The sequence below is a fragment of the Papio anubis genome, chromosome 6 (genome assembly GCF_008728515.1).
Source record: "Papio anubis isolate 15944 chromosome 6, Panubis1.0, whole genome shotgun sequence".
Lineage (NCBI taxonomy): Eukaryota > Metazoa > Chordata > Mammalia > Primates > Cercopithecidae > Papio > Papio anubis.
In genome coordinates this window covers 134,805,556-134,832,601 of record NC_044981.1, presented here as the reverse complement: position 1 = coordinate 134,832,601, position 27,046 = coordinate 134,805,556, and the positions used below count along the sequence as shown (strand labels likewise).

Genomic DNA, 27,046 nt, shown 5'->3' with positions numbered 1-27,046 from the left:
TTTCAATTTTCTAAACGCAATCAGTCTTTGAGAGGCTGAAGGCAAAGTAAGAACAAAACCCCTGGTATGTCTATCAATCATCTGGGTATGTGGATAGTATGTGTGCGTGCAAGTAAAATCACTCCAAATAAGAAAAATAGCTCAAACACTTGTGCTTTTACATTATGTGGACACTACCAGGATATTCTGCACATCTCGCAGGCAATCCACCTTCCACAGCTTCCTGGGCATTTCTAACATATATCAAAGGTCATAATGACAGTTTCAACCATTTAAGATACTGAAGCACCAAAGAGTAACAACAATATACTTACTGTTCCCATATAAGCAGGGAGATAGCTCCTTGTTTACCAAGTGCTCCTTGATTAGAACACAATATATTTTCTGTTTCCAAAGGGAGAAGTAGTAAAAACAATATTTATCTGACCTGGACAATGTCATTTGATTAAACTAATTATTTGAATTAAACTAATTATGCAATAGTAATAGTAATAATTAGTAGATTATAGAGTTCCCTAATGCTGACAAAAAATTTCAATGATCTTATAGCTCATTTGTATCACATTACTATTTAAGTGCTTCAAGAATCTTAACATCAGAACAGGAACTGGTTCTTGGACTTCACTGATGCTACCACCATTTGGGAAATGCTGCTAACCATGGCATTCAGCACTGGCTGAAGACTGCAGGATAAATCTGAGTAGATGACAATAATAATTTACCTGGCTACTTCCAAATGACCTTAAAACCTTATGAAGTTACACATGCAGCTGGGATGAGGGTCTCCTAAGAAAGGTATGAAGGTTCATGAGTGATATTTTTTGGCTCTGTGTCCCCATCCAAATCTCACCTAGAATTGTAATAAACCCCACGTGTCAAGGGCAGGAACAGGTGGAGATAATTGAATCATGGGGGGCAGTTTCCCCTATGCTATTCTCCAGATAGTGAATGAGTTCTCATGAGATCTGATGGTTTTGTAAGGGACTTCCCCCTTTGCTTGGCACTTCTTCCCCTTCCTGCCACCACGAGAAGAAGGACGGGTTTGCTTCCCGTTCTGCCATACTTGCAGGGTTCCTGAGGTCTCCCCAGCCCTGTGGAACTGTGAGTCAATGAAACCTCTTTCCTTTATAAATTACCCAGTCTCAAGTATGCTTTTATTAGCAGTGTGAGAATGAACTAATACAATGAGAAAAGTTAAGAAAAAGTAAGCTCTCTTTCCAATCAAATGTCTGCTCCACGGAAAGGTAAGTCTAAAAAGTAGACCGATGAGCCACAGGGGAGGGGACATGCATGAGGAGGAGCTGAAAAGAGAGAAGACGACCGAAAATTTCCTTTTCTTTTTCTCTCTAAATGCAGGAACATATGTAAGGCTTTGAAATTACAGAATCCTTGGCCTTACCTCCTAATCCCTCATAGGCCTGGCAAAAAGGTATCACACTAATGATGGGAATAAAGGGTAGGGAGAAAGAGGAAGTGTTGAACAATAAACCCTATTCTTGTAAATCAAACCAGCTTTACTTCTCCGAAGGTACAGCTGGGCTTCTCTGAAGGTTCATTTGCACCACTAAATCCCTAGAACATCTTTAATTATGAAATGTCTTTTTTGAATCACAGGGGATTAACCAGACAGTAAGAGCAGGTGGATTACAAGGTTCAACCTTCATACAGAAAAGAAGACAAGCTTGGACAAGAAAGCAAGAAAAAAATAAAAAATAAAAATTAGCTGGGCATGGTGGCATGCACCTATAGTTCTAGCTACTTTGTAGGCTGAGGAGAGAGGATCACTTGAGCCCAGGAGATTGAGGCTGCAGTCAGCTGTGATCATGCATGACACTCCAGCCTGTGCTACAGAGTGAGACCTTGTCTCAAAAAGAACAAAAACAAAGAAAAGGAGACAATCTGGAAATTGAGAAAAATTTGATAAAGAGGCCAATGGCAAAAAATTCAAAGGCATTAATGCTTTTCTAAATATTATTATTTTCTCCTTTTCTTGTTCAGACATCCTTTTTTTCATTCCATATTTAGATGCAGAAATGAAAAAGTATTGTATGCCATCTCTGTATTTAGTATATTTGCCTTTCCAGACACCTAATATAAAAATAAAAGGTATAATTAGGATTTAATGTGATTTCAGTGGGTGTGATTAATGGCCAGGCAAGACTCTGATCACAGCAAGGATGACAGCTTTTCACAGGCAAGAGCAATCACAACAAGGATGAGAGCCTGCCTTTAGACTATTCCACTTTGCGGCACCAAAAAGAGGAAAGTAACTGGTGAAGACTGCTCATAGAAATAGAATTTGGGCTTAATAGGAACAACAACTTAGAAAGCCTGATTATAGTCAGAAAGAAATGAACCGTGGCTTCTAATTTCTCCTTGCTATTGTTTCATAGGAGAAAGGGCAAAAGCTAGAAATGAAGGCAGTAAACTGTTTAAAAAGATTCTAAACCTTGATAGCTTTCTTGCTTCTTTCTAAGGTAATCAAAGTAAAGTGGCCAAAGTCATAATTTAAAACTTTCTTTCCTTGAGAGGCCGAGGTGGGCGGATCATGAGGTCAGGAGTTCGAGAGCAGCCTAGACAATATGATGAAACCTCCTCTCTACTAAAAATACAAAAAAGGCCGGGTGCGGTGGCTTACGCCTGTAATCCCAACACTTCGGGAGGCCGAGGCAGGTGGATCACCTGAGGTCAGGAGTTCAAGACCAGTCTCACCAATATGGTGAAACCCCGTCTCTACCATATGCAAAAAATTAGCCAGGTGTGGTGGTGCATGCCTGTAGTCCCAACTACTTAGGAGGGAAAGGCAGGAGAATAGCTTGAACATGGGAAGCGGAGGTTGCAGTGAGCAGTGATCGTGCCATTGCACTCTAACCTGGGCAACAAGAGTGAAACTCTGTCTCAAAAACAACAACAAACAAAAAAAATTAGCCAGGTGTGGTGGCACACTCCTGTAGTCCAAGTTACTCAAGAGTCTGAGGCAGGAGAATTGCTTGAACCTGGGAGGCGGAGGTTGCAGTGAGCTGAGATCATGCCACTGCACTCCAGCCTGGGTGACAGAGTGAGACTCTCTCAAAAACAACAACAACAACAACATAAAAAACTAAAACAAAAAACTTTCTTTCCATATTTTTTTTGTCTATGGGCTACAACACTCTGCAGTTTAAGATTTTGAATGGGGCAAGATCGTTCTTTCATTATGATGGATGTGTTAACCTAATACCATCCATCTCTTCTCTAGTTACTTATAATAGTCTTTATTGATTAATGGCCAACAAATTAATTGTAAATTACTGAAACATTAAATGTCAAAAATAAAAATTTCCCAAATTAACACAATTTTTGTACGATTTGGCATGCTGTGATTTAAAACATTCATTTCTAATTATATTCAAAATAGATAAGGCATGATTTTCTTTTCTGAAAATAATTAAGATGACATTTATAATCTGCAGTATTTACTATATGAATATAATAACTGACAATTAAGCTCCAAATCTACAATAAGGCTATAAAAATGACAGTTCTTAAGAATCCCTATAGGGAAAATCTAAAATCATTTTCCAAAAAAATATATTTCAATAAAAGTTTCCACTTCTCCTTTTTAGGTTATTTTAATTTCCTCGAAAAGAAAACTAGCCAGTGTTCAGTTGCATTATGTAGCTTTTCACACAGCACTCTACACTAACAAAGAGGGCAGTCTCTTACGTCCATAAGAGCAGCATTGATGTAGTTACTGCTCTCCCCATCAATTGTAATTAAAAAAGGCAGACATCTGTCAGGTGGCAGCATGTCCATGAAACGATTCTTGTCATGGTTCCTTGGCAGGCACGCTATACTGCAGTCTTCAGCTTGTAGTCGAGGGGTGACTGAATTCAGAGTCTAAAAAGAAAAGAGAACCCAGGTTAAAAGATAGTGTGACCCATTTAGCAGTGTAACACAGATCCATCAGGCTTTTAGAAGGCCAAGTAGAAAGTTAAGGATTTGTGCAAGGCAATGGCATTTGCTACTATGACAGGCTGATAGACTTTGTAGTTAAAGCTAATGAAGCCTGAGAAGTGACAAAGAAACAAGACACACATTGTTCTGTGCTCCGCTTCTTAAAAGGAAAAGGGATGCTAAACAACACTGCTACCTTCAAAATGCATTGCCTTAACCAAAGAAAACACAATTGGGAAGTCCATGATGATGATGATCCTTCATCACAGTGGGAAACGGTATCATTTGTAGTAACATCTGGGCTTGCCATATTTGAAGATAAGCTATGGTATGTTGGAAAGAGCACTGGACCAACAATCAAATAATTTGGTTTCTGCTCTTGATTTTATTTTCACCCACCTTCAGACATGTTTTAAGGGCAGTGAAAACATTTAGGGCTGTTTTGAAATAGTATTTACTGCAAACTTCATTATTTATTATTATTATTATTATTAAGACAGGGTCTTGCTCTATTGCCCAGGTTGGTGTGCAGTGGTGATATCTTAGCTCACCACAGCCTTCCAGGGTGAAGTAATCTTCCAGAGTCAAGCAATCTTCCCATCTCAACCTCCTGAGTAGCTGGGACTACAGGCATGCACCACTATGCCCAGCTATTTTTTGTACTCTTTGTAGAGATGAGCTTTTGCCATGTTGGCCAGGCTGGTCTTGAACTGCTGACCTCAAGATCCGCCTGCCTTGGCTTCCCAAAGTGCTGGTATTATAGGTGTGAGCCGTCACTGAACCCAGACTCAGTAGTAATTAATGTGCTTGATCTCATCACACTGTGAGTGACCAGGTCAAAATCTGTATGGCTGCATGAAAAAAGGCTATAAATACACACAAATCACCACTAATTTTGATTTTTTTTTTTTCTTTTGAGACAGAGTCTCGCTCTGTCACTGATGCTAGAGTGCAGTGATGTGATCTCGGCTCACCGCAAGCTCTGCCTCCTGGGTTCATGCCATTCTCCTGCCTCAGCCTCCCAAGTAGCTGGGACTACAGGCGCCCGCCACCACGCCCGGCTACTTTTTTTTGTATTTTTAGTAGAGATGGGGTTTCACTGTGTTAGCCAGGATGGTCTCGATCGCCTGACCTCCTGATCCACCCGCCTCGGCCTCCCAAAGTGCTGAGATTACAGGCGTGAGCCACGTTGCCTGCCCTAATTTTGACTTTTATAATACCTTTCCCCTTTGCTCTTCCCTAAGTCTGAACTTATTTGTCACTTTGGATATAGTAGATACAAATTCATTAATAGAAAAATGACTATATAATATGTATAATGAAAGAGATATGTATTGTATTTAAAACAGGATCAAAGGGACTTGAAAGACCTTCTTTAAAAGGATTCCTAGTGCCCAGAACAAATTGTAGTAAGTCATAAAAGAGGTTTTAGAAACAGTTAATACCTGAAATTCATCCTTGAGATGTGAAGAGTTAGTCTGGGAGTCTATTCTAATCATATCAAAATATGCAGCTTTAAATTCACAGACAGGTATGGCAGTTTCTCCACATAAGCAGGCTTCTAAAATGGCATCATGAATAAAAATGTACTGTTCCTACCAAAAGAATGAAAAAGAAAATTTTGTACTAGTTTTAGTATCACTTCTCTGTCATCGAAGTTAGGGAATACAGAAAATTTTCTTTATGTGTAAATATGAATTAAAACACCAATATTTTTCTATATGACTGAGCTAATATTGATTACATATGAAAAACATCTACTCTTTCGGTTGAGTAGAGTACATATGAGAGACATCTACTCTTTGTTTGCAAAAAAAGAAAAAAAAAAAGTCCATACAGGTAAATCTACATACCTCTGTCTGGACCATATTAATACGTCGAGATCTTAAGGCTTTGACACAATTGTAGATATCAACAACACCCTCTCTTTCAGCCATGTCCAGCATGATGTCAATCACAATGTAGCAGCCAGTTCGTCCAGCACCAGCACTGAAAAAAATTAACAAATTGCAAGATGCATGTTAGTCTTCATAACCTTAAAGAAGGACCTTTTCCACTGTCAGATAGGTAGAATCAAATTGATTTAACAAAGTGCAAGGCATAGCACTTGTCCATGCTGTGTAAAAGCTTGTGAATGTACAAATAACTTCATGCAGAGTATCTGCTTTGGTATAAACTAAAGATTGGAACAAAAGTTCGAAATTATTTTCAAATTGAAAATAACGTTATTTAAATTCCATACCTCTCTCACAATTTTCATTTTATGTAAATTTAACACACATAATTTCAAGTTCATAGAATTGATCAAGTGGCAGATTCATGCTTCAGAATTTAACTCCAGATTGAATATTTTTAGATTCATCTAGCTGTGTGTCCTCTGGCAACAATGTGAGAATGTTGGCTCACTCACTGTGTTCGCCTCTTGTAAATACCGAGGCAAAAGAAAATTAATTCCCAAACCTTTAAATGGGAAATCTGAGGAGCCATGATTCACAGGAAATGCAAATGGTGGGGATGGGCAAGAGAATGACGGTTACATAAAGAGAGGAGAGTAACAGTATAAAGACTATTTGAATCATGATCTGAAGAGAAAGGAAAATGAATTATTAAGTGTAGAATATGATTCCCAGCAAGTCACAAGGCTAGCCACTATCTTACTATACTTAATTCTAAGGTATTTTTAAAAATTATATTTTATTCTTGAATTGGCAAACAATAATGTACATATTCTTCGGTACATAGTGATATTTCAATACATATAATGTATAGTGATCAGAAAAGGGTGATGGGCATATGAATCCTCTCAAACATGTATCATATGTGTTGTGAACATTCAGTATCCTCCTTCTAGCTCTCTCCAACTAAACATTATCATTTACCGGACTTATCCTACAGTGGTATAGAACACTAAAATGTATTCCTCTATCTTACTGTATTTTGTATCCTTTAATCATAATATAGTGTGATTATTTTGCCCCTGGGGAATGTTTCTCCAATTTTATATATAGAAGTCAATGGAGAAAACAAAATAAAGATTTTTTTGAGGGAGTGGGGAATTCACTTTGTAGTCCAGAGATACTTCAGTGTAAGTGGAAAATGACACTTCTGTTTCAAGAGAGTATCTGAGACTCTTAGAGCACTTCTGAAGCAAGCAATTCATAAGAAAGTAAACCTCTCTGATAAATCAAGAAATCCTTAAATTGAAAACCCATTTATCTCATTTTCTAAGTGCTTAGATAGGCTAGTAACATTATTTCATTGTTATCCAGATTTGGTCACTTCTCTTAAACTCACTGTTCTTTTAGAAATTTAAGCAAAAGATATTGTGGCTATCTCTATTTATTTTTGTCCCCTACCATCTTCTCAATCACTGTTCCCAGAGTTAGAGACAGGAATGTAATTTAAGAGTACATCAGATTTCATGAGGAGGATTGAAAGGAAGATTATTTTTTTGTTTTCAGGGTACATAGTATCTGATCCTATGGGATGTTTTACCTTTACTTCATTCTCGCTTTTTTTCCCCTCTTTTACACACGGTTATTTAAACCCTGACTAGGTTGGATTTTCAGATAGCAAAAAATAATTAGGTACAACCTATTATGTAGCTTGGAGGGAAGAGCATTTGAGAATGGTATGCAGCATCATTTAGGAAACGCTTTTCAGATTCAGTACTTATTTTTCTGGTCACACCTCAAAATGAGGCCATGTAATTTGCTTTTAGTATCTATAAATGCTTGTTTTAAGAGAAGTTTCTAATCAGAAGAAAGTCTGGATATAATGTTCGTGTTTTTTGGCACATATTTGCTGAATCTCACTGATGTAGTTTTCAAGGTCCTCTAATGTGAAGTCTTTAGTTTTTTTTTTTTTAAATAGCTGTTTTGCAGCACAAATCCTTGCAATTTAGGCCATTTAGTAACTCTGTATGTCTGAAATTTAGTTTTAAAAGCTGGAATTCTATTGGGAATTTTCTAGATTGGCAAGAAATGTCTATTTCAACCTAGCATTCTATACGATATGGGATTTGCAAAAGTGATAAAAACAAAAAACACAGATGTTGCCACTAAAAGGCAGAGTTTCTATACTTTAAATTGTGGATAACACTACACACATTAGGATGAATATATGTATTTCTTAAATTCCTGTTTTATAGACTACTTACAGACAACTTTTATTTTATTGCTGTTTTACTTTATCTATAATACAAGCAAGCTGGAACTTTGTAAGCACACATTAGCTTTTGTGCTCAAAAGCCTTGTCTTGACACTCTAAAATAAGCTGATTGCATAAAGTCAACACCATTTGGACCACCACTCACCTGCAATGTACAACGATGGGGCCCGCACTGGGAGGGTTGGATAACTTGACTCGCCGGATAAAGGAAAGCAGCCCTGTAGCATGGTAGGGCACTCCATGGTCAGGCCAGCCCGTGAAATGGAACTGTTTAACTTCACGGATTTCATTGTAGCCCCTCTGTGCAAAGATGGAAATAAATGTTTTCAAAAGACATTTTAATGGCCAAAATAAAGCCATTAAACACAATTGTGGGTACAGACCCAACTGACAATGATAACAATAAAAACTTTACCAAAGATTATGCCTTTTCTTAAAATTAAAAAAAAAAAAAAAAAGTGAAGGCCTAACATGGACTAGGAGCTTACCTTTATTGTCAGACAACTGCCAAAGAAAGAAAATTAGAAGTCTTGCTCAGTTCTAAAAGTCTAGGTAAATTTTATTTACTTTGACAGCTTGTTTCTGCTGGAAATGACAACACATTAAATTATTAGGGGAAAAGAAGGAAATGGGAAAGCTAAAATGCAGCCCTATTGACCCAACGCATTGAGTTCTCAAGTGGTGTATAAAAGCAACTTTCCAGCTTCTCACCTCACAAAGAGATTTTAATGCCTTGCTTATCCATGTTGAAAATGGTTTTGAAGCATAGCATGTAGGGATTTTCCAGGACAGTGCTGCTCTAGATTGGCTTGTGAAAATATACAGGCAGCTAAACTGTTCTTTGGGCAAACTATTTTTCTTAGCTCTGTGAAATAATTCAGCACAGTATTATAGTAACACAAATACAAAATGAAAGAAGTGAAGCATCTGCTGTTGTGCTGCTCTCCCATTGGGTTGATTTAAGAGAATGCTACATAAATGCACATTTCAAAGCTTTCTCCTTCCTTTGTGTTAGGAGAAGGCTGTAGATTGAGGTAGCACAGCTTGGAAGGTATAGATTAAATACTGCAGAATTTATTTTTAAGAACTCACATTTGTAGCAAAAGGAAACAAAATCCCACTCTAATCTATATAATTCAAATTCTATTGTGAACTATCTGTAAACTCTCAGTCTCACTTGTTCAATCAGAAAAGGTAGACATATTACATGGAATAAACAAAATTGAGGAAAAGTTTATCTTTAGATTCAATCTTATACAGACCAGTATCACCAAAACCTTGGAAGTTAGTGATCATTTCTTAAAGGTTTTCTTAATTCCAATTCCTAGCACAATGCCCTACACAAAGCAGGGATGAACAAACAATTGTAACAATCACAATGATAAGCATCACCATGGAATCACCCCAATGGAAAATCACCTTTTGCTACTTTTCAACTCTAGTGAAGAAGGTCAAAAATTGTTTCAAGGCCTGATTTTAGGTATTACTTGACTCCTTCTATATTAATTCTTTTATTAGAGTTGCTGGATGGGCCTTGCTCCCTTTATCTTTCTATTACATTTATAGGATTTGCTCTTTTTAGTACATTTTCATATGTCAGCGCCTATTTCCCTAATGTTTTTTTTTTAATTTTTCTGAGTGATTTTCAAATATATGGTTAAACCCCCGCCCCCTTTTCTTGTTCTAAATAATAAGAAAACAAAATCCAATGATTTTCCAAATAGGATTGCATTATATCCATACAGTGTTATTAATATCAACTACTCCTATATTCTGGAACACGGTGCATGTCTGCACTCATTCACATATTATGTGTATCCATAAGTATACGGTTGTGTTTTTATTCAACCAGGAACTGTATCATTCTTATTAAATATATTCTGAGATAGTTTGGCACTTTTTATTTTTAAAGATTATTTAGTAATATTTTCTTATTTCTGCTTATTGCTAATATAAAGATAAGCTATAACTTATGACTATTTATGCAGATTTAATCATTTAAATAAACGTTTATACATCCCATTTAAAAATATTATCTGTAGTTTTCTTGGTATAAATCCTTTCATCTTAAAATAATTTGTCTTTTCTAGTAGTTACACAGTTTATTCCTTTTGCTGCCTTATTTCATTTGCTAAAACTTCCAAAAACGTTTAATATTAACGACACTGATTATCCACATAACATTCTTGATTGTAGAAGTAGTAATATAATCTTTATACTAGTTTTTTATGATAAACGAATAGTCTTTAGTTCTTCATTCCTTAACATGGTTGCTACTAGGTATTGTTGAATCACCTTTACCATGGTTTAGGATGTCTCTTAACTTCCCTAATTAGAGTATTACTATAAATATTTTGAAAATAAAATTAAATGCATTTATCTATTAATAAAGTCATTCAGTTTTGGTCCTTTAATGTACTGACATAATAAAATATCCTGTTAGATTTCCCACTACAGTTGCAATCTTCTTGCATTCTTAGGGAAAAAACAATAGCTCATGTAGTGATATTTTCTTAATTCACTCCTAGATCCGAATTTTCAGTATTTTATTTTGAATGTTTTCATGTTCTTGAATGAAACTGGTCTGCAATGTGTGTGTGCATGGGGAAGAGAGAGAAGAAAGAGATTGTGAAAGAGAGAATGAGTGCTCCAGGGAATGCTATCGTTATCGGATTCTGTTATCACCATTATGCTAACCTTCTTTTTTTTTTTTTTTTTCTTTTTTTGGAGACAGTGTCTCCCTCTGTTGCCCAGGCTGGAGAGCAGTGGCGCCATCTTGGCTCACTGCAACCTCTGCCTTCTGGGCTCGGATGATTCTGTTGCCTAGGATTCCAAGTACGTTATGCTAACTTTTAAAACATAGACATAGACATTAGCTATTCCTTAAAGGATGAAGGAACTTTAACTTTAAAATCACAGTGCAATTTTAATGATAAAGTTTAACAATCATTCTATTTTCTTTTACCATCTATTTGTGCTTCTAACTCTTCATGATCTAATTTTTGAGAATTAGCATTTGCTAGAAAATCAGTGTCCTAGACTAAAAGTTATATTTTTAGGTTTATACATAATATTTTCTATAGCTTTTCTAATAGCAGGTATAACGGCTATGTCCCTCTGTGTTTCCTAATATTGCGTATTTTGTTTTCATTGTACCTCATTTAGAATTGATAGTGGTTTAATTACTTTATTGATCTTTTCAATAAACAAGCTTTTTATTTATTTTTTCTCATTTGTTTCTTTTTTATATTTAATTTTTCCTTTGTTCTATTCTACTTTTCCTGATTTTTCAATGTTACAACTTTTCACGTGATTTCAGAGCACATTTCAAAACAGAAATCACTTACGGGTGTAAATTTTTCTTACAGAATAATGAGGTAAATTTTGATGTAAAACTGTTGATCTATACAATGTAATTGTAGTTTTGAGGAAATCATTCAAGGATTATTCAGAAGAGGATTTGGTAACTTCTAATAGGCTAATTTCTGGGGTCATTGGTCAGTGGTTTGTTATTGCTTTCTCTTGGATTTTGGAAATATCTCAACTTTTTGTTACGTCTTCAGATTTTCCTTATTACTAAGATCATCATTGATTTTCATAAGACTTGTATGAACTTAAGAGACTGTATATTCTACATCTTCTTTTTAATAATATGATCTAGTTATTCATTAAATCAAGCTTAATGGTTCTCTGTGAAATCTCCCATATCAATTGCTTATTTTATTCTACTTGATTTATCTAAGAAATTTTCATACATATTTTATAGTTACAATAATCATGATTATGTTGTTCTGTATAATGCTAGTTTCAACTTAATATTTTGCCTAATTTTTTCGTGTTGGTAGGATAACTCACAAATATTTTTATAAAATACTATTCAACTATTTCTCTATTGTTGGCCATTTATGGTTATCTATAGGTTTGAAATGCTATAAATGAATTCATTATATTTTAAATAAACTCCTTAGGAAAGATTCATGAAAGTTAACTTCTCAAAGGACATAAATATTTTAAAGCTCTGGAGATACATTGTTTTATTGATTTAAAGAAGGTTTGTAGCAATTTAACTATGATCAGTAATGTATAAAAATATGTTTCAACACATTCTAACACTCAATGAGGATTATTTTTTAAAGTTCTAGCTGATTTGAAAGGACAAAATGGTATATCAGTACACTAGGTTAAACATTTTTAATAGGCATGTTAACAATTGTGTTTCTTCAGAGATTCTAGTGTTTTTTTCTTCTACCGGTATTAACATTATAAATTAAGGACATTAATAAATAATCACCAGGTTCTTTTGTGTGTATGTACCTTTGATAAAATTTTGTGCCACAGGTAATTTCACAGTTTTATGTGGTCAAATCTACCAAGCTTTACCACAAAATGTATTTCACTGTTACTATATTCCACTTCAGTCTACTACACCAGCCACCTCACATTATTCTTTGCAATGTAACACTTGGAGTGATCCTTTTAGAAATAAAAATCAGACCATGTTATCCCTGGGCTCACAAACCCTACAATGGCAGCCTAACTCAGTTTTAGTATGAACTAAAATCATCATGGCCTACAAAGCACCACTTATCCAATTTTGTGATTTCTCTGCCTTCATTTTGTATTCCTTTCCCCTTCACTTATGGATCTCTGAACATCTTGGCCTGCTGACTGTCTGGCATTCTAACATCTTTACACATGCCTCCAGGCTTCTGAAATGACTCTCCCTTCTGTCAGAAACATTACTGCCCTGGACATAACCTGTCACTCCCTCACTTACTTCAGGTCTCTACTCATATTACATCCTTAACAATGAGTTCTTCTTTGATCATCCTTTCAAAATTGTAAACCATTTCTTCCCCCTGCCTCAATAATATTCCCTACTTCCTTTCCTAACATTATTTTTCTCTATAGCACTTGTCATGATGTATATTAGTTGATTTATTTATTTTTATTGCTGTCTTAATTCAATCGGCTATAAGATCGACAAGAGGAGATTTTAACATGTGTCCCAAGATTTAGAAACATGTCTGGCACATAGTAAACTCTTAAATAAACATTTGTGGAATGAATACATGAATGAATGGATTTTATAGCATCACGAAAACAGAACTTGACAAAGGTTTTAAGAGAAAAAGCAGTTTTGATATAACTTTTTAAAATAGAATTTTAGAGTACTTACCCTTTCCAGGGTGAATGTCCTAACTACATATTCAGCAAGTGGTTCCATTTCTACACAAGTTACTTTGAAGTCACCATAAACTTCAGTATCATCAGGCCAATATTTATAGCATTTAACCTAAGTGACAAAAAGAATACATAGATAGACCTGAATATATACTACTAATTAGCCAAGGTGATTTAATTCCAGCAATAACTCTTTAGGTCACAATTAAAACTCAGTTAAAAATCTATAAATGAGAAAAAAAAAACTATTATACTATAAACAGAGTTCATATAGTCTCACAAAAAATATACAAGCCTGATAATGCAATTAGATTCTAGTACAAAATTAAAGCTTATATTGTTACTCAATGAGAAATCAAATAATTTCTCAGCCATTCAAGGTCTATTTAGAGGTACTCAATTAAAATGCTGTGCCTATAATTTTTTTAAACAATTGGATGATATTCTATTTTGAGTATCTTATATGCTGCCTCTCAACTAGATTCATTTTTATGACAAAAAAATTCTTTTTATTCCTCTTACCCGGCCAACCTCAACTAAATTTGTAACCATCACAATGCAAGCAGATTGTTCTTGCCAAATCATCCTCCAGAAATCATATACTGTTTCATGAACGGGACCTATGAAGAAATTAATTAGAATATTATGTTATCAAAGGAATTTTGTAGTTAGTAAGAAGTTTAGTAAGATAAGAAACAGAGTAAATGAAATAATTCCAAAAAAAATGTCCAGCGCAAAATGTCACTGAAAATACTTAAATCCAGTTCATATCTAAATTCTCACAACAGGCAAAACCATAGGCATATGTAAGTTTTTTTTTTCTTCTTCTTTTTTTTTTTTTTTAATTTGCCCTCTATACTTCCCAATTTAGAAGACACTATCACTAGTTTCTTGGGTATTTATATCGGTCACTAAGTCATTTTAACACATCTTCAAATATATGTAAAAACTAGAACTCTTATACCACCATCAACCAGACGGCATATATTACCAATTAAATAAGTGCCCACTATTTATAAATAGTACATGTTTAGGGATCAATAAAAAACATATCCTTACACGTAAGGACATACTCTAATCTTATCATTATATAATCTCCAAACTGCAAAAGCATGTGCTGGGCTATTCTCTACTGAATACCATAAAACTGAATATTGTTCACACTATGGTTGATCTTTCTAACTTTAAAGAGTATACAACTGAACTCAATTACTCCAAACATATGTGAAAACATAGAAAAATGACCCTTGTCAAATGAGTAAACCTAGCTTTTGTTTTACTTTCCTTTTATATAAAATAGATGTACAGGTTTCTCTTCTGAGGGCCAGTAGTCAATTTAGAGAGATAACTACAGATGCTTTTTGTTTGTTTGGATACTTTTACTCCCCAGTGTACCACTATAACCAGATCTCTCTACTTTCTTATTATTTTCCATGAAGAATTAACTTGACTAAATTCCATCTCTTTGTTTTGTCTTAGTCTTGACTTGTCAAAAAATTGCTCAGTATAATAGCTCATTATAACAATATTGGTCTTGGGTACTATTAACAAACTTGCTGCAAGAAGACAGGCCTCTTATATGAGACTTCTTTTTCCTTTTCTCAAAAATGAGTAATTCCTCTGGCTGGCACTATGGACTAGTGCTCTGACCTATCTGTATAACAAGGATCAAATCATAATAACCACTACCAGCTTTTCTTTTACTTTTAATTAAAAGTAAATCAAGCTTGAATTTATATAAGCTTTACACACATAACAAATTTGTACTGTACAAAAGAGTAAGGAGCAGTGTTAATCAGAAGGGCTGATTTTTTTGTTACTAAGATAAAATTTAAAAAAATAAAAACCACTATATAGATGAATAAGCAAGTTTTTTTTTCTATAACATTTAACAAGGCAAAGTTTTACCTTGGGTTGCAATGTAATGACTTGGTCTCTGGTAGCCCTAAAATAGGAGAACAAATTAGTTATCATTTTACATCAATATCAGAAATAAATGAATGAAGGCATAAAAAGATGAAGACAACCACCTGTTAAGATTAAGTTATAATAAAAAGTCCAGAAATGAGTAGTGAACACATAGTTCACTTCTCAAACCTATGTTATCTGAAAGGTAAACATAAAACAAAAATTAAATATTTTAAAGGCTCTGATTGGAATATATATTGTATAATTTATTTTTGTTTGCCATGGAATATAACCTCATAGATTTTGTTTGGTTTCACTAAAATGTTTATGCCTTCATGTAAATGTTTAGTCATTCATTCCTGGTAAAATAGTGTTTAAAAATATTAATTCTCATTTTATCATCCAAAAGTACAACACACTGCATTACAAATGGACGAGGACATATTAGAACCATAAAAAAATAACAGAACATTCCAATGTTAGAGCTGGACAATGCATGTGTGCATCCAATCAAAGTCCTGCTGAGATTTTTAGAGAATATTCCTTTTCAATAATACATTCAGGGATATGCAAAAACTATTTTGTGCGTGCTCACAATGTTAATTTACACACACATAATTATAGGTACACACACATATATATATATAGGGAAAGAAGAGTTTTTAAAAATGCATCTTATCTTGAGTAAAAATTTAGTATTTTTTTTCAGTGTGCTAAAAGTTCTGTTGAGGAGGAATAGATTGTTAGTCGCTCTCAATTGGTTTGAATACCAACAGAGCATAAGTTGCAAAAATGTTGATGATATGATCCTAAGTTCTGAATTTGTTGCATATTTACAAATGAGCCTTAGTGAAAGTCTGTGGTACAATTTGTCCACTTATTGGTGTGGGCAACTCAATACACATATAAATACATGTGAACTGAGATCTCCAACCTAAAATTTAATAGCAGGAGTATGACGTTGCAAATTTGGAAGATTTCAACTTTTTAATATACCACAATGTTTTATGGAAAATAGCACAATGTTTTATGGAAAAATTTTTCCAAGCTTTATATGTATTTGCAGTTCTTAAAAAAATACCAATTGCCGAAGTATATACTTATATCTTTTACATATAATGAACTAATGGGAGAGGGAAAATTATGAAATTGTATAGAAATAGACCAAAATACACTGGGGTCTTAACAGAAAGACTGGATAACAAGTCTTATTTAAAATACAGTCCTACAGTATGAACCATGAAATAGTTTTATAACAAGGCTCCAGTGTAAATGTCCTGGCAGAAAACCCAGGTTAAAGTAAATAGGTAAGAACAATTACAAATTTTTCATAGAACTGTTGATTATTTTATTCTAAAAATTAGACCATTAGCTTAGTTTTACATAATGACATGTTTGATAAATTTAATGAATAAGAGTAAGATTATGATCAGAAATTGAACCCATATACTCATATACTATGCTTTATAAAATATATTAATTCAACTAAATACATACAATTCATAACATAAACTCTAAAATGTGAACTTAATAAATGTAAAGAAAATTATTTCCTATTTATGGAAATTAGAAAATGTTGGGTCCTAGGTTTCATATCTTTTATGTCTATAAAAGTATACATATGCTGCCATACTTAACACCCCCACCTTTTGTTTTATAATTACACATATTATGAATCAATTTAATTACAGCACACCTAGATTTTAATTGTAAAAAGAAAAAAGTTGAAGTTTAATGAGTGCTAGGCATTGGGCAAAATGCTCAACATGCATGACTTCATTTAATTCTCGCAACAAAGTGATGAGGTTAGTACTATTATTATTATCCCCACTGCAAAGATAAGGAAACTGAGGTACAGAGAGAGAAGTAACATTCCCAAGCTCTCCAGTGTGATTATGAACCAGGTGGTATCACAAAGAGCCTGTCCTCCTTATAGGTAATGTAATATATTGCCCTTTAAGAATGTTTTATATTTTGTTTGATAATTACTTCCTTTAAATAAAGAATTTGCATGTAGATATATATGCAATCAAAATTTAACAGTGAAATATATGATAGAAGCAAACTTTTTCATTTTGGTGATTTGATATATATGTGTGATATGTGTATTTTACAATTGAAATTTAGTAATTATTTTGCCTGAGTAATTTTCTTACTTTAGAAGCCAATACAACACATCACAAAATAGTCTCCCTACTCATTTTAACATCAGAAGTCAAATGTAAAAAGTAAAATTTCAGTCACACTAATACACATCATACTATCCAGCTTCTCACATATGTTTAGGGAAGGGTAAGAATAAAAGCCAGAAACAGAAATCATCAACAAATAAAACTCGAGTACATAATAAATTGTCAAAGCTAAAAATGGTCCTGTTTTTCTACACAAGAAAAGGGAAGGAGGTAAAATAGATCTTTACGCATGTGAAAGAATTACAAAAAAACGAACAGAGATACATTGTATGAAGCTAATTAGGTGAAGCATGCAGAAATAACTAGTAGTAAGAGAGCATTAGTAATAACTGTAATTAAGAACGTTTGTATTTATAATAGGGTGCTGTTATTTACATATAGTGGTACTTACATCCCTGTACAGCCAAATCTACAGCCCAAACCAAAGTCAGGTGTGAAAGAAAGCACAACAACGTCAGTAAGTACTAGGACGTAGAACAAGGAAAAGTGTACAGTTTGTACTTTTAAATTTTAAAAAGCTAGCAATCGCTTTATAGGTAATGGGCAAAAAGGTTCATATATATAAGTCAATAAAGTAGACATACTTAACTATAAAAATACTTACATCAATATAGTTGGCATTAATATAATCTGAGGAAGGATCATCCTCTACAGGTTGCAAAATTACTCTGGAGTGATCATCTAAAAATTTTAAATAATAAATATAAGCTGTTAAATTTTCTCCCTGTTCTGAGGCAATGTCATTGGTTGAGACCAAAGAATTCAGTGGTTGCCCATAGTCTATCCATAGTATATTACTACCAAATCAGTCCTTTGAAGAAGTATAAGAACTTTAGTGAGCCTTGCTATTACATTTATAATACTCTGTGACTCAAGCTTCACTGACTTGAACCTTCATAGTTAGTGTTTAGGATACATGAAATTGTCTGGTAAGTAATCATTTGAGTCATATAATTGTCCACATAACTGAACTAGACTTAACTTCTAATTTTGCTTCTTAGTCATGACTTTAAATGGGTTGGATCCTTTTCTTCTGCACTTTACAGCAAATGAGCTACAGAATTAAAAAGTGAATTTTGAATTCCTGCTCTCAGTTTCTTACTCCCTGAAAATCAAGGTTAGATTTTGAGCTATTCATAAGATACTTTAAAATAATTTAAATTCAGAATAGAGTGGTCTAGGTAAATCAGCAGCTAGTTACAAGTTAAACTACCTGCTACTTTCCTTACTGATCTGTGGTTTTGTCTGATAATGACTTTATTATCCCGTGTATATCTTGAGGACTTACTCAGGAGGAAGTCCCTAATGATAAATAATACCGAACAACTGGAGTTTAGATAGTGCCTCCAAGTAAGAATTAAAGGCATGTGGAAAGAATAACACCCCAATCTTGAATATGTTTGATGGGGGTGTTAAAACAGTTTATAACTGAAAGTATCTTATTTTTTTCATTATCCTGATAGTCTTAGCTGTTCAGTAACACCCTATGCATTTATGTACAAACATGAAATCAAACAGCAAGTTATCTCCACAGGGTGAAGTAGCTGAGTCAATTTGATTAATGAGGATGATGACAATTTCAGAATCACTGCTAATAGCCAATGTTGTTTTTGTTTGTTGTTGTTTTTTGAGATGGAGTCTTGCTTTGTCGCCCAGGCTGGAGTGCAGTAACAATCTCTGTTCATTGCAACCTCCATCTCCTGGGTTCAAGCAATTCTATTTCCTAAGCATCCTGAGTAGCTAGGATTACAGGCACGTGCCACCAAGCTGGGTAATTTTGTATTTTTAGCAGAAATAGGGTTTTGCCATGTTGGCCAGGTTGGTCTCAAACTCCTGACCTCAGGTGATATGTCCGCCTTGGCCTCCCAAAGTGCTGGGATTGCAGGCGTGAGCCCCTGAGCCTGACTGTAAATGCTGTCTTAATATGAAATAGATTACTTCATAAACAGACACACCACTCTCTGGGATTTTTATTAAGGTTTAAAACCATATAAGCATATAATATTTACATTCACCAAGAATTGTATGGGAACTTACATGCTATAATGTTTCCATATCGGTTTTTTGCTCTATTTTGATCTTTTTTAGCTACATCCCAAGATGCTGACTGTCCTTCAAAAAAGCTCTGGAAAAACAAAATGAATAAGCAGACTGAATTTAATTCCTTTTTAAAAATCAGGTTATCTGTTCGGAAGCCCCAAATAGTAAAAACCACTTTCTCAGAGAGGAAAGGAATCCCACAGTAGTAAACAAGTTTCATTCTCAGACCTCAAAGCCGCTTTGTTGGATTCATACTTGTTCATCTTAAATTGGATTGAGGTCAAATTAAAGACAAAATAATAACTTTAGAGAAAAAAAAATGGACCTTGAAAGTATTTTAAATTTAAGATCACTATAACGAGAGGTAGAAGTAGAAAAGTAGCATTCTTTTCAAAACGTATTGAATGATAATGCATCAAAACTGCAAAAAAACTTTTAATGAGTATCTTTCAAATGTGCATCATTTAGCATTTATAACAGTAGAAAGAAAACCTGCTTCCCTCCATAATTATTCATTAAATTGTGTGCAATACATCACATTTGAGTTTCTTTGAAGATCATGAAAAGGACTGAGTCTTTACAACAAAGGACCATATAAAAATTAAAATAGAGTCCTCTTTTTCAAGAATCTGGGAACAGATGAATTTGTTGACTAGTTTAATTACCACACACAGCAATTTAAAATGGGTGTAAATTTCATTTTGCAAAAGAACTTAAACTTTGCTCAACACAGGAAATGGGGTCTTCAAAGGGCCAATGGTCTTTGAAGCAAGGTACACAGGAATACACATGAAATGAACAAAAAGAACCAGCTCTGACAGAATAGTCTAATTCCTTGTACTTATTTTGTTACCATGGCATAGTGTTTCTGGCATATATCTAAAATCAACTTTCAAAATTCAGAGATAATTAACACTCCTAATTTAAGGTATTCAAGTAATCCATAGATAAAATATGGAGTTTAAAAGATTCTTCATGAAATTGGATGTGTTTTGGATGGTCTTTTCAAAGCCAAATATTACTTGGATTCTTTCACTTTAAATGTGTGCGTACTGTGATGTGTTCATGGGGAGTGGGCTGGCTTCCTTCCATGCCCCAGATTGGTATTTCTCAGTAAGTGAAGAGTGGCAAAGGAACTATTTCCCTTTTGCTATATTACATTAGTTGGAATGTTTGGTTTTAAATCACTGCCTTTGTAAGATAAGTCCTGGTATTTTGGTTTGAGTAGGAAGGGGAAATAAGGTTGGAAGAAATATTTCCCACTGCCTTCTTTCAGCTTCTCAGTGTTGTTTACCAGATTTGCAGTGCTCTATTTTTTTCTCAGCCACCCTCAACCAATAATCCATAAAATTAAACTGAGAGTGGCAAGTAGTACATTTAGAGCACAAAGCTTCATTTGATTTCTCAATCATAAGGTCAACAAACGAAGAGGCAGAGAAGTACCTGCTACTTGATTCATTCAAATGATAGAATCTGTAATGGAACAATGGGAACCAAAGTGTATTGCTACTTGATTTTTGCATGAGAAGATACACAAAGTATTTTTTAATACCATAGTAAAATAAATTATGGAATCCAACATTAAAGATTCTTGTAATAAATTTAGACTCAGATATATCTCCGAGAAGTGCTTTTTCCCCATTCCCTTCCCATTCCCATGATAAACACTAGATTAGAGAGCCTACAGAGCAATCCCCTCCTTGTTGTGTTAAAGACGGGAAAAAAGTTTAAATTCCACTGAGTATCCTAGTTAAAAATCAAATTCAACACAGTATCGAAACTTATTCACCTCATATTCCTCTTTGAACCCATAGCTGTCTGATGTCTTCATGAGATTAATGTGTTGCAGTAAATCAGCTACCCTGATGGCTGGATGCAGCTGTCCTGTCTGGTAAGGGGATTCCGTCCCCTCACAGAGGTAGCGAGGTACGTCTAGAAGGCGACTGGACTCTGCTGTAGCACTGTGGTTCTCATCTGGCATTTTTCAGATTTCAGAAGTTAAAAAAGAAACAAAGTTATCTTGTTTAATATATATATCTATGCAATGAGGATTTTAAGACCTTAAGATCTTTTTGATAATAAGAGGAATTCTGGGAAAGAAATATCATACATATAGGCCTAGGCAGTATCCCCAAAGACAAAACTCAAGGTTTGAGGTGAGAGTATATTATGTGTGGATCAGCAAGAAAACAGATCCTGTGAGATGCAGGGAGACATCTGATAGACCTTCTTTTAAAAGCTTAAGTGGGAAATTTTGCTGAGTTCTTTTTCTTGTATCTGCAGTCATAGCAGTATAGAGTGGGACCAGAGGACCCAGCTGTCAAGTGGAGGGGTATTTTCATGGTCGATTAAGTTGACCAAACTCCTTCCCACCCATATCCCAACCTCCCTCAGAGACACCCGATCTAGGTAGCCCATCCCCAAAGGGCTGCTCTTCTTGTTCTTGTGGCCCTATTCTCTGAGGCTTCTTACCATAGCACACTCTGCACTAGGAAACATGAGCATTCCACATGATCACCCCCTGATGCCACTCTGTCTGCTAGCCAGACGACACGTGCAATTATATTCAACCTCTGCCACCTTGACTTATTACTATTATTGTTTTTATTGCAAATATATTCTGAGTCTCCTGGCCACGCTGTGAGAGAAAGCAGGGTGTGCTTCTGGAGCAAAATGTGGGTTCCTCCCCGGAAGTCTTTTCTGGCCCCTCCAGGTTGAGTTACAATGCTCCTTCTTTATGTTCCCATGACCTCTTATTCATTTTTACATGTCATTTCACTTAATCTATATTTTGATCATTTATTTACTTGGCTATTTTCCTCACTAAATTCCAAACACAGAGTACAGAGACAGAATATTTTTCTTTCTATTCCTAGTGCCTGATGCATAAGTCACTCAATAAACATTCCAATGAATGAATTAAAAAGTCAACTGAATCCCTGACCACCCACAATTAAGTGTAAGTCCCTTCCCAATTGTGTCATTAGCTTTAAAAGAAAAGAAACTTTAAATTCTTTTTCTGTCATAAGAAAAGAACAAGAACATTTTTGCCTATGAAGAATAAACAGTATTTTAATGACCAAAGTACTAAACATTACAATGAGAAGCATGCTCATATTTATCACATTTAAACTTACCAATTAAAAAAAAAAAAAAAACAAATGTTTTAAGGGATGTTACTTTGAAAAGCATTATACCGTCATACTCATTAACAGAAGAGAAAATACACTCTTAGGGGAACTTTTTTTTTTTTTTTAACGATAATGCATACTGTAGAGAACGATATTTAATTAACAGATAAACATATTTCAAGTGCTAGTACATTTGCCTGTTCTATCACCAACTCTACAAATAGGATATGGCAAAAAATGAATTGTTGTCCCCATGATAAACATTTTTTCTTCCTGGAGAAGGGAAAAACAAAAAAAAAGAACCCTACAATCAGATTTGTGTGCCTCTGTAATTTAGCTTGATTGCATTTATCTTTACTCCCTCTTATTAAGCTGAATGCTTATTTTTTGCATTCATTCCTAAAAATACCACATTGAATCAAAAAATCCCTGATAGATTCTGTTGTGACCTAACCACCTAAGTGAATTCATGTCTTTTACTCAGATTTTTCCCACCCCTCTACACAAAAACATTGGCTAATAAACATGATTCATGAGTTTCCTATTCTCAATATGAGACCGAAGTCAATGGATCTACTTCTATTAAAATATTACAATCAACAGACCGACATAAAGAATAAATACATCTCCCCAGAAAAATTAAATTCAGAAGCAACTGATTTGGGCACTGCTGCAGAATATACAGTTAAGGATAAAAAGTAAAGAGAACAGATAACGTCAGAGAGGCAAAATGCAATCACTCAAGCTGGAGGAAGGTAGCCAGGGCTCAGTGGAGCAGCCCCAGAGCTCACTTTTACCTGCTGGAGTAGCAGAATATTTACAATTGAAAAAGGCTTAGTGAGAAACACAGAATTCACCCATATTCCAAATCTTACAGATGATTGTGTCCTAATATAAAATAGACAGTGCCTTTTGTTTTGCATTAAACTTTAATACAGTAGTACAATGAGCAGTAAGGTCTTTAAAATCATCACATATGCATTATTAATCTCAATACATTTCCACCTCATTAAACCACCTAATAATGTGACTAGTAGTGATGGTACATGTACTAATCATTATCCTTATTATACATTTAAGAATAATAACTTGAAATACATCCTTGATTGAAAGGTTTTCTAGAGTTCTTTGCAATACACTTACCTGTTATAGGAACTTAAACCCAATGAAGCAGTAAAACACAAAAAACAAAAATATTAGTCAATATGAAAAGTTTCTAAGCCCTTTTAAATCAGTAAGCATTAGCATTAAACAATATTTGAAGTGATTTCAGAAACTGCATTATAAATACAAAAACGATTGGATGCAAAACTCTAAAGACCACAATCCTAAGAATGATGAAAAATACAACATATCATTTCTACATCTAATATGATTAATGAGATAGTTAGCTTTTCAAGAATGCCAATATATTTTTAAAACCAGCTTGACTTTCAAAATTAAATAAAATGTATAATGAATGTTTATATAACTAGACTTCATGACTCTATTGTGTTAAATCTGACTTTCCTTAAACATGAAAATCCTTTTTCACAGGAAAAATTATTATAATAATTATTTATAGTTTATAAAACTCATACACATGATCTAATTTTCTCTTTATAATAAAATCCTGCGAAAAAGGTATGGTAGGAATTATTATACTGTTTTACAGATGGGAAAACAAAGATGTAGGTATTTTTATGAGTTCATATTGTAAATCTACAGGAGGAATGAGACTTGGACTTTACATATGTGTAGAAAATTATTGTAATGAAACTTAGCATTGAAGCAACTAATTTTTTCCAATTAGTTATCAATATTTTTAATTGAAATTTATTAACTTTATACTGACAGCATTCTACAGTGCTTAGCAGAAGATGACATTTTCGGAGGCATCTGATGTCTCCTTAATGATCCCCAGTGATCATCATTTATGGCTCCTCCCTGTGTGATCAGATCACTCCCTGGGGCAAATCCCCAGTTCACTTCTTAACCATTATTGGTGGACATCAAAGGGAGAGTGCAAGTAGAGATGAAGAACATTGACTTTTCAGATTATTTAAGAATATATATCCTTCATAGTAATTATAAAGTTATAATTTTAAATATTTATTTTAGTGAATGAGAGGTATATTCTACCTGAGTTAGTTGTGTTGTTCCAAAATATTTTAAAAATTCAATTTAACATTGATTGTATGGATAACAAAAATACAAGCATAAAATATGAGTTAAAGTTTTATGTTCACAAGAAATATTAAATAACAAACATGACATTTGGGAATTTACAAGATATATTTATCTGATAATTTCCCTATTTCTTTGGTTAAAGCTTAACTAGAAACACTGGTAAAATTGATATGGAACCTGTGAACATATAGGCAAGCTGGTTACTAATCATTGGTGTATAATTAGTCAAGGAATAGGGTACAAAGTGGAATGAAACCTATTCCATTCTTAAATATATAGGTAGATTTAAAAAATAATATAATTTTACATCTGTAAAAGCCTTAATTGTCATTAGCAATAGCAGTTGTATTAGATGTTATACAGTGGTAACCCAAGTAGCTTGTTCTAAATTTCTTGAAAGGTAACACTACTTATCAGATAAAGTTCATGTAGAATGTCAAACCCCACATCAAGATTTTAGCAATTTTACCTACATTATAATAGTCTTAATAAAGACAAAAGCTAAAGCAAATGCACATAATCCTAATGTTCACTTGTAAATTTGTTCTTTTGTGGTTATAAATTAGGAGGATTTAGAAACATTCCTTTCCATTAGGTAGACTTTTACATATAAACTAGTTATTCAAGCAACACTGGACCCTGAGATGTATGCATTTGGCTTCATTCTGCTAATTTTGACATGTTAATATGAGTTATACATTAAGGGCCATTGTACTACTGCTCCAAATCTAACAATCAAGAATTAAAGAATACATTAAATAGCATGCTTTGCTAATTTGAAATCCACTAGATCTGATATTGAGTTGAACACAGTTGCTCTCTTTGATAATACTATGGCTATTTTCAAAATCAAGCTGCCTCCTGCACTGTAAATAATCTGTATGTGGGCAAACCCATGCAAGGAGGTGTCATCCATGCAATGAAAAGATGATAAAGATTTAGGGCCTCACCTAACACAGCAGTCGGTACAAGTGGATCATTGGGCACTGCAGGAAAACAAAGCTCATGAAGGAATATATTGCTCTAAAATTGTTTTTTAAAATCTTTTTTCTTTAAAATAGATTTATGCTTTTTTAAGAAATATAATCATTAAATTTTCTCAGATTACTGTATTCTGCAAATGTAAAATTTTCTCTCCCAGCTTGCGTTATATCTAAACATCAAGAGAGGTGTATCTATAATTATAGTTCAGAACTCTGTTTAATTTAAAAAGCCAGAAGATCCAACCTGACATTACAAAAATTAAGGAAAAAAAAAAAAACATGTATTTTAGATCTATCAAGTGTAAGGTATTTAAAGAAATAATTATCTCATATTCATTCCAAATAATTTTTTTTCAGTTAGCTGTGGGAAATAGATTTAATCCTTTCTCTAAGTTCGTAGTGGATATTTATAGTTACACTGCGGAATTCAAACTTTCAAATAAGGTCCTAACATAGGCAATAGATAGACAAGTTTGGGAAGCATGAATGCTTTCAAACCCTTAAGTGATTAAGTATTAAATGAAGTAGTTAAGGAGATGATACATCTTTATTTTCAGCAAAACTTACTTTCAACAGTAATAGTATTTTACGTTTTTCTCCATCATTTATCTATAGTGAAATAAAAATAGATCTGAAAGGCCCTTTCATGATTATAACTAAATTCCAAAATGACTCATGTACAGCATTCCTAACTACTAATTTGGTATACATATATACATAGAAAATGATGGGCTTCATTTTAGATCCAATAGTTACCGAAAAATTTCACCAAGCTGAACAATTCAGAAAAAAAACCTTCCCTCTCTGAAAAGACATACAAGCATACAACCTACAAATACTTTGTTTTCAATCTTACTACTACATATGTTCATAGTTTGTATAGGAGATAATACTTCTATTGTTTCTTTGCTTATACCCATGTTTTCCAAATTGGGGTGTGCATATCTCTGAGATCTGAGCCAAATGTCATAAGGCCCAAGTTATACAAGGCCAGTATACTCAAGAGATATACCTGATTTGCCTGCTTCAAGCATCAATTTTACTAGAGGATTTGAAGAAACAAAGTTAGGCAATTTCACTTAAACTTAATTAACTTAAACAGATGCACTATAGAACAGAATATAACATTCATATGAAATTTGAAAATAAACAGTAATATTGATTCTGGGGTAATTATTAAAGTCATCTGCTTTTAAACGGTACTTCAGTGGAAATATTTTAAAAGCCTTGCCTTCATAGACCAACATTAGGAATTTTCAAGACAGATGGATGGATGAATTTCACTGTTCCTTGCAAATCCCCCAATTCAAGTATACTTTTGGACTTCACAGCA

At 33.9% G+C, this 27,046-nt stretch overlaps 1 protein-coding gene across 18 annotated transcripts in view; it reads right to left on the bottom strand.

Moving 5' to 3' along the window:
* The window catches only part of PTPRK (protein tyrosine phosphatase receptor type K), a 553,640-nt gene that overhangs the window by 8,572 nt on the left and 518,022 nt on the right, over positions 1-27,046 (bottom strand). For 6 of the 18 annotated variants that reach the window (XM_017958332.2, XM_017958333.2, XM_009206122.4 and 3 more), the window contains 13 exons: positions 25,681-25,716; positions 23,705-23,716; positions 21,220-21,404; positions 19,428-19,515; positions 17,995-18,071; positions 17,782-17,799; positions 15,199-15,235; positions 13,813-13,910; positions 13,286-13,402; positions 8,252-8,406; positions 5,790-5,925; positions 5,382-5,531; positions 3,706-3,879 (listed from right to left, as the gene is read on the bottom strand). In XM_017958332.2, the coding sequence (XP_017813821.1) occupies positions 3,706-3,879; positions 5,382-5,531; positions 5,790-5,925; positions 8,252-8,406; positions 13,286-13,402; positions 13,813-13,910; positions 15,199-15,235; positions 17,782-17,799; positions 17,995-18,071; positions 19,428-19,515; positions 21,220-21,404; positions 23,705-23,716; positions 25,681-25,716 (1,283 nt within the window). Of the gene's footprint in view, positions 1-3,705; positions 3,880-5,381; positions 5,532-5,789; positions 5,926-8,251; positions 8,407-13,285; positions 13,403-13,812; positions 13,911-15,198; positions 15,236-17,781; positions 17,800-17,994; positions 18,072-19,427; positions 19,516-21,219; positions 21,405-22,671; positions 22,835-23,704; positions 23,717-25,680; positions 25,717-27,046 lie in introns of those variants that run through there. The other 12 variants (XM_017958337.2, XM_009206126.4, XM_017958335.3 and 9 more) reach the window with 5 other exon arrangements.